This window comes from Rhodnius prolixus, unplaced genomic scaffold (assembly GCF_049639745.1).
Source record: "Rhodnius prolixus isolate KJV_2025 unplaced genomic scaffold, Rpr scaffold_30, whole genome shotgun sequence".
Lineage (NCBI taxonomy): Eukaryota > Metazoa > Arthropoda > Insecta > Hemiptera > Reduviidae > Rhodnius > Rhodnius prolixus.
In genome coordinates, this window is record NW_027411638.1 from 982,764 (window position 1) to 998,673 (window position 15,910).

A 15,910-nucleotide genomic window follows, 5' to 3' on the forward strand; every position below is an offset into this window, starting at 1 on the left:
TAGTAATTTAAGTGTAATAAAAGAAAAGCGGCTCTTGTTTCACAACGCACACACACACACACACACACACACACACATATATATATATATATATATATATATATATATATATATAAAATAGTTGTTAGTGATAAAAAAACAATACGTCACATTATAATGTTTCTTTATTTCATTTCCACCACGTTAATTGTAATTTTAATTCATAAATCAGAATAAGTGATACAGATATCTGAACAGAGTTACTAACTCTTCAACTCCATTTTTTTTCAATTCTATCTCAGACACAAAAAAAAATTATTTTTAAAAAAGTAATTGTTAATTATGTGTTACAAAAAAGACGACTTTGGAATAATATTTAACCATCTATAATTTTTATAAATGTATTCATCTCTTTATGTATTTGAAACTTTTTTTTTAATTTAAATTAATTTTTCGATATTTACGATGATACCTGATAGTTAGTTACAGAAACTTTGTTAAGACAATCTTGAAACTGTACAACAATACGTAGTAAATACGATATAATTGAGAACAAATCCAATTATGGAGAATTTACAGCTAAACTGAGAACAGGACGTCTGATAAATAAGGCAGTTACTAAGTAACGCCACTCAATACTGACAGGTATTTATACAAATAAGAAACGTCCAATTCCTTACTAAGAATACTTTAACATACTTTCTAAATAAATATTTAAAAAATAATAATCAAAACATAGCAAAAAAAGATTTGAACTGAATAGACCGGAAAGACATAGAAAGATTATTTCAATTGTACTTATGCACTCTTCAGCAATGTTTATTAGTAAACCTTTTGGCCAGTCATTTTCTAAAAAAATCGCGCGTGAAAAAATCAGTGAAGTACTTTCTGTTAGATTGCGGCCAAGCCATTATCGGTTAGTGTAGCAACGATGATTTCTAATCGGAGTACTAAGTTTGAAGTTCCAGCGATTTTTAATTTTTGATATATTTTATTCACTCTTTCTCTCTCACAACAAGCAGAACATACACCTGCATTCAAGAAAATATGTATGTATTTCTTTTACCCAATTTTAAAAATTTGGCATAAATAGCGATACTTTCCCTCAAAAGGAACTCCGATAATGACGCATAAATTGCATTCTTCTTTCATATATATAATTTAATTTAATAAAATTCACAATATATACAACATCTTTAGTAACAATTTTGAATATATCCTTCCCGAGGCTAGGCTGTCACGTTTGCAATTTAGGGCGTCTTTTTTTGCATTAAATAAGAATTTGAAAAAAAAAATAAAAATAAAAAAATTACTAAGACGAATCATTTTGACTGATGAGGTATTACTAATTAACCCTTAATAGCTAGCTGGTAGTTAAATAAATATGAATGAAAGGTTGTTCGGCTACACTTCTATGTTCTCTACCAATACCTTTGCAATTCTGAAAAGAAAACACAACTTACTATAAACAAGTAAGTAACATATTGTGTAATAAGTAATTATCAATAATATGGGCAAAATATTTTGCAGTTTAAAATAAAAAAGAAGCAATATTTGTGCACATAATATTCATAGAAATAAAGTAAAAATAAATAGAATCGTACCCGTATATAAGTTTTAGACAAAATTCAATAGGAAAAGAAATTTTAAAACAAATAGATGTTTGTAATGTTTTTTTTTGGGGGGGGGGGTAATCTCATGGTACTGAAAGCGCATTTGTTACAATTTTGCAAGTCATCAGAGATATTTTCTGCAATAGTTTGCCTATGTGGTGTCGATTATTAATCAGCTTTGGTATGGTTAATGCTTTGTCAACATGTCATCCAAAATAGAGTGATGCCACAGTCATATACTCATTCTTCAGACGACATACTTCGGTCTTCAGAAGAATGTTGAACGATCAATAAAAAAAGTAACTGACTCATTTTTTCAGGCGGGCTTTACGTCCAACTACCAATTAGGTGTCATGGACGGAGGCGACTAACAAACATAGTTTACTGTAAATTTCTTTTATTAACCATTAAATAAAATCCAAGACCTAAGACCAGGAATCGAACCCAGCATCACAACACATATCAGCTTTACAGGTCTCGCCTCTAACCGCTCGGCTACCATGGCGTCTCAATCAGTAGAAAAATACAATCTGAGGTGGCTTTTTAGGTTACTCTCTGTTTTACACCCGGGGCGCTAAAATCACTAGAAATCCTGGCACCTTGAACTTGCGCTTCAAAAGGCCAGTGAACTAGCTATTCAATTAAACCAAGCGTTATCGATTAAACTTTAACTAAAAATTAATCTAAGTAACGGTAGTCATATGAAGTATCCATTCTTTTTTAAAGACTATTCTTGCTTTTAAAACTACCTAAAAAACACTGTATTTTATCAATGATTTTAATACGGTATGTTTGTGTTCTTAAATCTAGTATTTTTTCATTCATTTTCAGAGTATATACATTTCAACTTCTACACATAACAGGAAAGTGACTTCCTCTTTAAAAGTTTTTGTTTTGCTACACGAAATCATAATCAGTATAGTTTACAGATGAACCTGTTTAAATACTTCAAATTTTCTGCACGAACCTTTTGAATCAATCTCTGAAGATTAATGAAAATCAGAACCAGTTAGAATTAAAGAATCACAAGAACAAAATCAATGACACTGTTCGGAATGACGATCCAACAATGTAATCAAGAATGACTATTCATTTAAAAGTATAAAAAAAAAAAATTAACATTGGCAAGCCCAAATTGATTCATTTGCATTCTAATTTGGTCATACAAAACATTTAGTCGAAACCAGTGAGTAAACTTAATGCCTAATAAGGTTTCACTCAAGTAAAACGCCTTTCACATTTCATGAAGAGATGCTGAAAATTTAAGAAAGCCCCCAAAACTGGTCAAAGACCACAAAACAAAGCAGACTGTTCAGGAAAAACGATATCCCTGACATATCCCAGCATTGAAAGTCTTATATTCTTTCTGGATTAGTAATAATATTGTTTTTATTTATTCAGAACTAGTTCAAACTAAGATCTCAAATTTGTGTATTTCTTAATGCCTACATTATTTTTAGTTCTGCCCTTTAAATATATATATATATATATATATATATATATATATATATATATATATATAAAATTTGTTTAAAAATTTATAAAAATTATTGATCCTAAATAATTTTGATAAAAATCAACCTACTTTTTACGACTAATAATGTAACAAATATATTGGTATATTAATTCGTAGATTAATTTAAAAGATATTATTGACAAGAGCTAACATTAACTGCTATGATCCTTAAGTCTTGTTGGAGTATGAATATAGCTAACTTAGTAAAACATGAAATTATCCGTCTATACATACACTTATTTCTTTCATTTTGACTGCTTTTCGGATTTTCATTCATCTCCAGGATTCGGTCAATATGTTGGTGTAGAAAATTTTACTTTCTTCACTTATAAAGAGTCACGTGAAAACTACACCGTCTCTTTTCAGACATTAGCTTATCAGATTTCAGTTAAAATTCGTGATTTTTTCTCACAGTTTTATATAGAGAATCAGATCTTCCTTTTATTAAGCTTCTGTAATCCAAACTATATTGACTACGGAGTGTTAGTGACTGTAGTGTGTGACAGAAGTTGTTAGTTCTAATTCTCAACACAAATCTGAAGCCAAACATTCGTGAAAATCGACGTAAATTTGAAATGTCAGCAATATATAGAAACAAAATAAATAAAGTAGAGGCCACAGCTTGCAGATCGTTCACTCAATTATCAAAATAACATTCAAAACTTGTTACTATTTTGCGAAAGTTTCTTAATATTTTAATTTTTACACGGTACGGAAATCTCCCAAAAGTTTCTTAATCATTTGAGTAGTCCTTTGAGAACATAAAATAACGAAGTATGCCTAGAAAAATACCTATCAAAAAACCAACAAACTATATACAATCCACCTAAATCAACTTAGCTGATCCAATTACAATTCAGATCTCCCATTAAACGTATGAACAATGCCCGGCTAACACTTTGTAGTGTTTAGCTCTCGATTTTGATGGGAGTTACGGTGGTGAGTATGTGACATAGCGTAACCATTTGGAGCTGTAGATCCATTACTGAACTTGCTGCTAGTTGACGGCTCCTTGTAGTCGTCTTCTTCATCGGATAATGAAAAATCATCAGCATCTCTGAAAAAATAAATTCTAGATTGAAATACAAATTAGCATTTCTCTCACTGAAATTCTAAATAATAACTAAAGTTAGTTATTAGGATTAGCTGGGTGGTTAGTGAATACTGGACTCCAACGCGCAGATCACGGGTTCGAATCCAGTGCTGGCCCTTATATTTTCTCTTTCTTCTTACATCTCACTGTCGAGTTATAGACAATGTAACGACAGAACACTGTCTGGAGGCCGGAAATGCACTGAAAAAACCTCCGGGCGCCAATAACCTCAGATGCTTCGTACCTTAAATACAAAAATTTAAAAAATACTAAATATTTTAGGGAAGAGATTAGCTACGTGGTTAGTATTCTGGATTCACACGCGGACATCCCGTTTTCGAATCCAGCATTGTGTTTAATGAGAGAATCTGCCCCAAGGCCGGCAGTATACTGAAAAAAGCTATGGGCGCCAATGACCTCAGATGATAATGCACTTAAAAATTTTAAAAACCTACAGTTCTAGTATGTTTTATTTTAACTTTTAATCTTTACCAAATCCAGGTTCCGTAGGGACGGTGCCTCATTAAGAGACCCCTTTATTTTACCTAATAAAACACAATTTTAACTAATAAAATGATGACATAACGTGTGGGTCTTGCATAGTTGCTTTCTTAAGCAAAAAGGATCATAGAAGTTGAAGAAGCAAGAGAAAGTAGAATCTAGAAAGTTGAGTTTCATCAAAAACATATAAAAGAGCAAAATACGTCACATTTCTTTAGGCTGCAGTATCTCTTCTAGTTGCTCTGACTACACACTGTACTGCAGTGGCATTGAAATGGACAACGCAAAACAGAATATTACTAACACACAATTACCTGGAGGCAGTAAGCGGTGTGAGTTCAGAAGCTATAGCGCAGGATGATAGTGGCTGGGCCGCCGATCTAGCCTCTCGACCTTCAGGACTGTGGTAGAAAGAGATTGCAGAAAAAGTAGGATCCACATCTGACTCTAGAAACTCGATAAGTTCTAGAAATGTTGGACGGCTAGTAGGTTTGCAGTCCCAGCAGAGTCGCATCACAGTGTACAGTTTGTCGGGGCACCTCTCTGGTCTGGACATTATACCTCCATCGATTACATATCGCAACACTTGGTCGTTTGTCAAACCCTGCAAATAATTTTAATATCAATATCATCAACAAAATTAGCATAAAAAACTTGTGCAATACTCACGGGTATTCTTTGTATTTCTTAAGTTAACATCACTCCTCCTCAGAACTCTTTCCCTCTTCCCTCGTCAGCAAAAATATTTCATATAAAAGAGTTATATCCAAATTATTTAGAAATATAAAAAGTTAAAAGAATATCGTTGGAGCATTTTTCAAGAAAATCGTAAAAAAATTATTAAAACGACACCGGATCATTTTTTTTTGGATTTGGGCTTTTGGTGACAAATTTAGTTCTTAATATTTTGCAGATACATATTCGTATGAGAGAGAGAGAGTGTGAGGCAGTGTGAGTGATAGACAGAAACCATTCGCTAGACTTTTTTTTCTATACAGGGATTACAAAACAGCATTAAGTCAGCACAAAAAAAAAACACAAACACATAACAATAAGAGGGAGTAAAAACTAAGAAACTGTTTAGAAGGAACATACTTGGTAAGGCTGTGAAGCTAGAGTTACCATCTCATACAGCACAACACCGTAACTCCATGCGTCAGAAAATGAAGTAAAGACGCCGTCTTTCAGACTTTCTGGGGCCATCCAACGCACGGGCAACAGTCCTTTCGAACCTAAGTATACAACAAGCAATAGAATCTTCTGTAAAAAGAGAAATTTACAGTGTTAAATAAAATTACTGAATTAATTTCTTAATAAAATTAATAATTAGTGACTTAATTAAACTTTCTATTTTCAATGACATGACAGTGATTAATAATAAGACATCACTTCTCACAGCTCTAATACGCTGTTAAGCTAATAGGCATGTACAAAAGAAAATTCTATTTGTTCCAAGAAGATTCTCACTCGTATTGTGGTTTGACCTAACAAAAACCATATTATATTTTGACAGTCTGTAGACGGTTTCATACACATGATATCCCACTAAAATAGTAGTAGAACTGTAAGCATTTTTAAATACTGCGACTTTGTCGTACGATGTGTAATAATTTTATCCAATTTAGAAGAAACCACTAGACAGGTTTATCAGGGGAAGATGTCTTTGATTAGCAAATTGTCCAACGCTGGTTTCAAAAAGTAATTCGCGGTGATAAAGAAAGACAAATTCGGGACGGCCACCATGACATAATAAGGCTTTACTAGAAGCTTTCGGTTCAAATCCAAACAAACTAAGTCGTGCAGATGCTGTAGGACTTGCAAAATAAGCTGCAATCACCATACTATTGTAACGTCAAAAATTAACCATTAACTCACATCTCAATAGCCCGTCAGAAAATTGATTGATCCTAACTACTGTTGACAAATTCTAAGCACAAAGCTTAAAAAAAACCAAAGCTATTTTAGAAAGAAAAAATATACACTCAATTTTAACAAAGAGGTAAGTAAATTATTTATTATTTTACCAAAAACTCATTAACGGAGAACGGAGCTAATGACTCCCCCCCACAAAATTCGGATAAATATGGAGGTATCAGGAAAGAATAGATATAGCAGGGACTTGTTTTTAGAGTCCCAGTCTGACCGCTGTAACCTAACGTCGGTCGATAAGGGGGGGAGCCTTTAGATGGTTTTGGGCAATCTGACCATTGGGCTATAGACACATGCCTGCTGATTGTTCCTTGTAGCTTGGAACTAAAGAGGAGACGCCATCAAGCGACATAACAAGTCCATCCCACTAGCCTCTGTCAAGGTCTCTTATTTCCTTCTAGGCCGGTAACTGCAAGTCTTGACCAGGTCTAGGCTGAGTGCTTATGCCAACTTAATTTGTGTAGGGCGGGAAAGGATCAGAAAATATCTTCACAGGATGTCCCATAAGAAAGAATAATTCCCCTCGCCGTTACGAAGACTCTGACAGGAAAAGGAAAAAACTGCCACTGCGCTGCAATCGGTAAGTTAGGACATTAGACCTTAAGAACCTGGAGATTAAAGGAGGTGATTTGCAAAATAATTGCTAAGAAAGCCCAGGACATTTCAGAAAGAGGATGTTTCTCCTACTAAACTTAAAAGAGGACGCACAACAAGCCTCTTATTCGAGGCGGTATCTTGGTTCCAACAAGAGTCTGTCTAATCAAGGAATTCCTACAAGAAACGTTTTTCAAATAAAAGTTATTCTTGCAAACGATGCCAGATAAGAAATGTAAAGAAAATCAAAATAAAACACGACAAATGCAATTAACGAAGTCCATGAATTTAACTACCTTTTCTATAGTATTCGGTCTCATATATATCCCTAGTCATGCCGAAATCGCCAATTTTTACCGTCAAATCCTCAGCTACCATACAGTTTCTAGCAGCTAAATCTCTATGTACGAACTTCTTAGCGGCTAGGTATGCCATACCATCTGCTATCTCAACTGCCATCCGCAAGATTCTCTGAAAATGATTACAAAGGCACACGTTGTATATCTATCTACTGCAATTATTATTTCTAATTATCGCTGCTATCTTACTGCTTTAATTATGTAATTTTTGGTGTTTTTTTTTTTTTTTAAAGTCTCTCAAAACTAAACAACCTCTACTGAAAAGAGTTTCCTCACGCAGCTTATAGGTTCGGATAAAATACAAAGAAATGGATAAAGAACTTCATAATAGTTGATGCAGATTCTGGGTTTACATTGTCTAGAAGTTACGTTCTTCTTTTCTCTCTAAAATTGAATCAGTGAGTTAAAATAAAGTGCAATCTCGTCGGTTCCTCGGAACTCCAATAAAATCCATTTTTAGAAAGTTTCAAACAAAATTAATAAGTTTATACTTACAGTCTCTTAATGAAAAGCGAAAAAGTTTGGTTAAAAGCTGTTTTTACTTAAAAAAAAAAAAAAAAAAAATCCGCATAATCTATTACATAAAGTTTTCCTGTAATCTTGCTTAAAGATTTTTTCAATGCACCTATTAATAAGATTAAAATACCGATTTAGTGAGAAAAAAAAGAAAAACTGTCCCTGTTAGAACTGAACACTAATTTTACTAGGCATTTATTAGAGGTATGTTAATGTTATAAATATTTCTTAAAAACCTTAAAAAAGTGAATCTGCTTGAGAAAACGTATGAAATTAAGTTATAGGTCTTTTGTATGCTAAGTCGGTCAGCACTTTATTAGAGAAGAACATAAGAAATTTACAAATCAATTCAACTGTCGCTGACTGTAACCCAAAACAACACATTAACACACGAAGTATAAGATTCCAAGAAGTTACATTGAAAAAAATTATAGATTCTTAAGAATTTTATTTTATATTATTGAACATAGTTCGTTAAGCATTTTAATTTCCTTACCATATTTGGTAAAAAAAAGTTTTAAAAAACATGAGGTACCTTCTGTGACGGAGGTGAGACTAAAGAGTTTTCTCCACTATCAGGACGGTGTGACCGTAGATACGACTTGAGATCTCCTCGTCCCATCAACTCCATGATTACAAGCGTGGGTTGGCCTTGTGACACTACTCCTAACAGTTTAACTACGTGATGTGTGTTGAAAGCCCTGTGAAACATTTATTCACCTAACATTACATCTCCCCATTAATTAATTTATATCCAACTTTTCTACTATGAAAAATACTCATAAATTGTTTAACTTAGAAGGTTTGCGCCATTTCAGAAGCAGCTTGTATACTATAACTTTAAATATGAATACTATATAATCGGTCTAAGCTTCTGTTAGGCGGAGGTTACAGGCAAGTCTGGATGCTGTGTATCACTGACTGGTACGTGTTCATCAAACAGGACGTAATAAGGCCAAAGATGTCGTGCCTTAAGAAAATTGGAAATTTTGGACTAAAGAAAGCTGACTAACTTCATGACTGAGGCTTCATTTAAAAATTCTATCCGGTCACGATCGGCTGCCTGAACATTGACAGTTTTAACTGCGCACGGCCTATCAGAGCCACTTTCAGTACTTTTCAGCAGTCCTTCATAGACCATGCCAAACGATCCCTGCCCTATTTCTCTGATTAATTCAACTCTAGTCCTTGCCACTTCCCAGTCATCTGGTTCATATACTGCAACAAAAATAAAATCCAATTAAAAAACATTCAAACGACATTTTCTTTCTGAAATTCTCAAACGTCTAATTTAGATTTTCTCTATAATAAAAGTACATTGCATGACGACCTAGAAACCAAGAAAATTAAAAATACTATGATAGAAGAGAAGACTAAATACATTCCTCTCCGTACCCTGCTACAATGAATTTTCCCAGGAAAACGTTTCAAATATAGGTGATAGATCAAGTGTATAGTGCGAACAATTTAGGCATCAGCAAAATAATAGATAAATATATTCAGTGAAGAGCACCTCCAGTAGATTTTTACCGAAACCTATGGTAGTATCGCCTAGTTAGCTAACAAACCAATGCAAAATTTAAGCGTTATGCTATTTTTTGATAACCACACCAACATATTTGTAAAAACAAGTTTTCTGAACGGCAGGAATTCTAAAACATACATTTCTTGGGAAAACTCTACTTCAAAAGTCTGCAAGAAAATAACATTTCTAATTACCAGCAGTAAAAAGAGAAGTAAAAATCTGCGGTAAACACTTGTACGATTTTCTATTTTCTCTCTCTCTCACTCTCTCTCTCTCTTTAAAATTCTTAAACTCCTTCAGAAAATGCGTTCTTCAGTCACTTCAATTTTTTATAATTCGGAATTTTAGTCTTTTCTCGTTAGCATTATTAGTGAAAGGACCAAAAATTTCATTAAAATGACACTTTAGAGGGAAGTACAAATGATTACCAGAGTTTCAGTTTCCGTCCATTAGGGGGAAGTGGGCTAGCCACCTCTTCAGGGTACTTGGCGTCCCTGTGGGTGGGTATCCCAGCCTAAAAACATGAACACTAGCAACATACACTGAAACAGCCCACTACATTTACACGGTACACATAGGGCATAGTGGTGGTATACCCCCACTGCTAATCCTTGCTTCTAACCCTCCTTTGACCCTTTCTATCCCTTTCCTGACCCCCCCCCGGTCATTACCCAAGCTAAGATGAGGAATCGTGAGGATGAATGCGTACAGGGCAGTAAAATATATGTGCGGTAACGATCACCTTAGGGCACCGGACGAAACCCGATTGTAATGTAGCCTTCCTGTGCCAGTGGGGGTCTGCCACAGGTGACCGTTGATTCCCCCCTCACGAAGGAATTAACGTCTGCTAGGGGTACCCTACGGGGGTTCTTATCTCTGCTCTTGTGGTGCATGGTCTCAGTCGACTTACTTGAGATGCTAGACCTTCGCGGGCTCTCGGTCCTGGGCTAAGCAGATGATATTTCTGTGGTGGTCAGGGGTAAGCACGAGACAATCGTTGCTGGGCTCATGCTGGAAGAACTCAAGATTAAAGAAAATTGGCGTAGAAGGGCAGAGCTTACTGTGATCCCTTCTAAGACTACTCTGGTCCCCATTACTATAAGAAGGAACATAGAGAGCTATAAAAATCTTCCAATTTTTGACAAAACTCTGGTTGTATCGGGTGATGTGTCTGGGCGTTGTTCTAGATTCCAGGCTCACTTGGAAAGCACATCTATATAAAGATACACTAAAGGCAAATAGGCTCTTTTTTGTCTTACTAGAACCTGTGGGAAGACTTGGGACTTTAGCCCCAAAATGACCCACTGGCTGTATACATGGACACGGACAGTCATTCCAAGTATCACCTTGCGTGCATTAGTGTGGTGGAAGAAGACTGTACAACAAACGGCCATCAAGGCTCTAGCCAGGGTGCAGAAACTGGCCTGCCCATTGATTACGAGGGCCCTTAGCAGTGTCCCTACTGTCTGGGAATCACCAAGGGTGCAGTTCGTGTGACTCTTAGATACTGGATCTGGAGAAAACATGAAAAGAACTGGGTGATGTGCTCTGGAGTCAAACACAGCAAAACTATGATGCCTTGGCTGAGTAAACAAATTACCAAAGAGACTCTGTGTTTGGGTAGAAAAAAATTTCTCTGATCATAGGCTTAATCACAGGGCATGGCAGGTTCAGGAAGCATCTGTTCAAGGTGGGACTTATTAGCTCATTTGTTGTTCGATCGCGTTGCAATCGAATAGTCGAGCTATGAAACATTTGGATCTTTGAGACCGAAGGAGATATTACCGCGAAAAGAACTAGTAGGTAAAGCCCTCTACCTCTTTGGTTGAGGAGTACTATCCAACGGGAAAGGCACAATAAGCCTCTTTGGTCCCGTCCCTATCTTTAATCTTAGGAGGAATTAAAATCATCAAAGTTATAATCTACATTTATGCAATTAGTGTTCAAAGTTTATAAAAAAAGAAGTATTCGATAAAATCTCAAAAAATGAAAAATCCATTCAGCACTGAGATGATAAATGTCCTAATAAAAACTTTTATTTATTGAGATGAAAACTCTTGTATAAATTCTTATATAAAGAAATTTGACAAGGCGCTACTGTAGCCGAGCGGTTAGAGGCGAGACCTCTAAAGCTAATACGTATTGTGGTACGGGGTTCGATTCCCGGTCTTAGGCCTTGGATTTTATTTAATGGTTAATTAAAGAAATTTACAGTAAAGTATGTTTGCTAGTCGCCGCCATCCACGACACCTAATTGGTAGTTGGAGGTAAAGCCCACCTGAAAAAATAGGCAATTACATTACTTCACTTTATTTTTAAAGAAATTTGACTCGATCGTAATAATGCCTTTTACCACTAGTTTAGCAACTAAAAACCTTTAGTTAACGCCACAATACTAGTTTACCGACTTTGAAATATAGCATTTATGGCACCATTTATACTTCTATCTAATATTTATTACAGCGAAATTTTCTTTGAGTATGAAGCAAAAGGCGATTAAACTTTTATCAGTGTAAGTCCTAAAACTTGTTAGTAGTAAAAATGTTAGTGAGATGTTGACAGTAGCTTAGAATGGAAAAGTTCAACCAAACCTCTGTACCAATCTTAAAAGGTAGTTGGAAAACCATAAAATGGTCCCAAATATAAATAACACAATAACAGATAAAATTAGCAGTATTATTCATCATTGTGGATCCGAACTTCTAAGTTTTAGAGTTCCTATTTTGAAGTTAGTTTTGCGTTCAATAAATTATTTTCATCAATTTACATCATTAAGTTAAATTACAATAAAATAATTTGAAACCCACCAGTAGGGACGTATTCTGGATTTACAGAGGCAATCAGTTTTCTGCTAGGGATTCTGTTTTGTCTCCTTAAGTACAAAGCCATGATACACATCAGACTGACGACGGAAGTGGTGATTAGGATCACTGCGTACAGCTGGTACGCAGAGATGGTAGAGGTTTCCTATAATATTAAAAATACTTAGTAACAAGGAAAAAGTATAAGGTGGGTACTGTAGATATTTAAGTAATTTCTCTTACTGCTGGTAAGCATTGCGATCTTAAAATATTTTCAAAATTAAGTTTTCACTATTTTGTGGATTACAGCTTTCAAGATTCTCTATCTATTTATCGCTATACAAGCAGCTAGAGAAAGCAATAAGCGCAAAATTGCTACTTTATGAATAGTTACCTCAATGGAAAAGTATTTGAAAGAAGTATATTCTCCAACCCCAGCAAGGGAAGAGGCTCGAAGTCGGAGACTATAGTTTCCAGGATGTAAGTTGCTCAGTAAATGGGCATTTCCGGCTATTTGAAAATGCTTTCTTGTGATACACTCTACTGTTGGTTTAAACTGTAACAGAGAATACATCAGGTAAATTTTACTGAACGTATAGTTAAATTCTATAAGATTAGAACCAGTGATACATTAAAAACTAGTATTCTTGGTAATAGGTCTATAAGTGCCAAACTTCTTGGAACAGAAGCGTGCCTTATTCAGTGGCTCGTTTTGATGTGCCGATGTGATAAGTGCAGCTTTTATACTTCGCTAATTATAAGGCACTCTTTGATATGATATAAAGTGACAAAGTCTTTTGTTACTAAAGAAACTTAATAGAGTAGTGCAAATTGGTTACACGGATACAGAGTCGTATTCACCAGCGAACATGCATTGAACAGATAATACTGTTACTACGGATTAAAGTAACTTGTTTTTCGTTATACAATTAATTGAAAAAGATATCTTTCACGATTTACTATCGTCTCTAATGTAGTTACTGTTATTTTTTTTTTTTTTTCTTCCGGCGCATCGACAGCTTGGACATTAGCGCCGAGTTACTGTTATTATTATTATTCTCTTCTAGGCCCCTCTCGTCTTGCTTCTACAATGTTGTATAAAGTTTGCTCCCCTATGTTTGCAGCTATGTGAAGCTGTTACAGTTATTTTAAAGTATTAATTGTTAAGCCTATGTTGTGGATAGAGTATAATATTTGATTTTTAATGCATTTTGTCGAGCTCTATGCGCGGCAAATATTATGTTGTAGCTTCTAAATAATGTATTTACTGCTTCTGATAGATATTGTTTACTACGTAAACGGACGCGTACATATACCTTTAGCTCGGCCTGAAAGGTAATGGGTTGCAGTCACCATGTTTTTACTATTTGATTTCCTTGTGATGTATATTTATAATATATATATATTCATATATAAAACCTATGAGTTGCTCTCATTTGTTGTTTCTATACTTGCTTATTTCAATACACGAACTAATAAACGTTACTTATAACTAGTAAAAGAAGTAAGAAACTAACATTTTGAATATCAGTCCTGCGGTACTCTATCTGATATGTTACTACAAGACTATTGGGGTTCTGTGGTTCAGTCCATTTCAAATAGACCGCTCCTGCACTTCGGTTAGAGAGCTCCAAGATTGGAAACTGGTTGTCCACATTATCAGCTGAAGCTGCACAGCAAAATAATAATAATTAAAACACCCAAAGTTTACAAGAGGCAACCTAAATAAACAAATACCACAGTAGTAGTTGTATTCGGTGATAAGAAATTGAAATGGACAAACATGTTCTTACAGATTAGACGTATCACAATTGTTAAAATCAAGGTTTCCGGCCGCTTGGAGGAAATTAATATTTAATTTGATAATATTTTTCATTTTAAAATGAGCAAAAATAATTATCACACTAGAATAAAGATACTTTGCAGAAAATAAAGGATTTAACTCTGTCTGTCGTTTTCAATCAGTAAAATTAGATTAAATTTTAGATACACTCGCTGTTTCAAAGATAAACCATCCCCTTTAACTTTCTTTTGTTCTATTAATTAACTTTTGCGAAATCGGTTTCGAACTATCTCTGTAAACGAACAATGATAAATTACACAATTCAACAAGAATAGATAAGTGAGCTGAGAGCTGGATTTACAATTAACTATTAAACAATAATTATTCGTGAAAAGGTTTTCTGTTTTGTATTTTCTTAAAAATTAAAATTTCACACTAATTATATTAGAATGAAACGATCGTGAATTATTGGAAACGGTTGTGGTGCTTTTACTAAAAATTTTTGTAAAATGGAAAGTTACAATTTCATTGGATAGTGTTAAGAACCATTGATACATTATGTAAGCGCATTGCTTGTACAATATTTTGAGTACCACTACTATATACAACATAAAAATATACTAAACGGTTCCTTACGTAAGCTCTGAGTTCGAGCCGTGACCAAAGCTGGTTGGCTGCATCTGTTGGCTTTGCGTGGGTCTTCGTCTTCTTCATACTCCCTGCAGGCTCTCACTGTGATGGTGTATAGAGCAAAGTGCCGCAGATTCCTTAGCACCAAACTCGCCCCGCTAACTATTTCAGTATGATACTCCACTTTACCTAAAAATTGAAAATTGTACAATCAAGTGGCAATGATTTATTAGCTTTTAGGTACACCTTAGTACTTAATAATATAACGCGCAGATTTTTACATTTGTAGATTGGCCCATTTTAGAGACATGCTTTAAGATATACATATATATACTCGTATATAGAAAAGTAATCGCCTATTTTTTCAGGAGGGGCTTAACGTCCAACTACCTAATTAGGTGTCTTGGACGGGGGGCGGAAGCTCATACTTTACTACTAATATTTTTTCAAACCAATAAAAAGTAGTCATACGCGGGATTCGAACTGGGGAACACCCACTATCAAAGCCACGTTCTTGACCACTAGTGCATTTTTACCGAATTGTGGAGAAATGTTTTCTACAAGTGGTATGAATTGCAATGTTCTAGTAATGTAGTGAGATACAGGAGGTTAAATTTTAAATAAAAGATATGGCCGTTGTCGGTCTTGACGCTGAATACAGTTAAGGAGAGACGTTTGCCCCACGGAAGTAAGGCCCCCTCTAAAACTATTAATTTTAATTGCTTTGTAAATTTTAGCCTGGTTTCGATAAAGTTTGTGAAGAAGTTAGGGTTTTTCTAGTTGAAATGGGTGCTCTTACGAGTAAGGGATGTACTGCAATCGTTCAAATTATTGATGCGTGAACCGATTTATATGAATGAATTGCTATTCGAAACGAAATTCTATTTGGTTACAGCTTTTGTGAATCTTAGCATTAGAAAGGGAGTTTGCCCCACTTAAATAAGACCCCTTTTAAACTATTATCAATATTATTCGCCCATTTTTATTAAATTTGGCAGGAAGAATTGGATCTAACTTTACATTAAAGTGCCATCCTACTCTTACAGTTAAAAAGAAAAAATATTGCAATCG

The 15,910-nt window shown here is 34.7% G+C and overlaps 1 protein-coding gene across 3 annotated transcripts in view; it reads right to left on the reverse strand.

Annotated features, from left to right (window-relative positions):
* Positions 1-3,957: 3,957 nt before the first annotated feature.
* Positions 3,958-15,910, reverse strand: part of InR (Insulin-like receptor) — a 35,580-nt gene continuing 23,627 nt past the window's right edge. For 2 of the 3 annotated variants that reach the window (XM_074144051.1, XM_074144052.1), the window contains exons 16-25: positions 14,846-15,028; positions 13,944-14,095; positions 12,821-12,982; positions 12,433-12,592; positions 9,114-9,318; positions 8,636-8,801; positions 7,522-7,696; positions 5,798-5,934; positions 5,017-5,306; positions 3,958-4,165 (exon numbers count right to left, since the gene is read on the reverse strand). In XM_074144051.1, coding sequence (XP_074000152.1) covers positions 4,000-4,165; positions 5,017-5,306; positions 5,798-5,934; positions 7,522-7,696; positions 8,636-8,801; positions 9,114-9,318; positions 12,433-12,592; positions 12,821-12,982; positions 13,944-14,095; positions 14,846-15,028 — 1,796 coding nt within the window. In that variant the 3' untranslated portion in view covers positions 3,958-3,999. Of the gene's footprint in view, positions 4,166-5,016; positions 5,307-5,797; positions 5,963-7,521; positions 7,697-8,635; positions 8,802-9,113; positions 9,319-12,432; positions 12,593-12,820; positions 12,983-13,943; positions 14,096-14,845; positions 15,029-15,910 lie in introns of all 3 variants that reach the window. The other variant, XR_012463186.1, reaches the window with a different exon arrangement.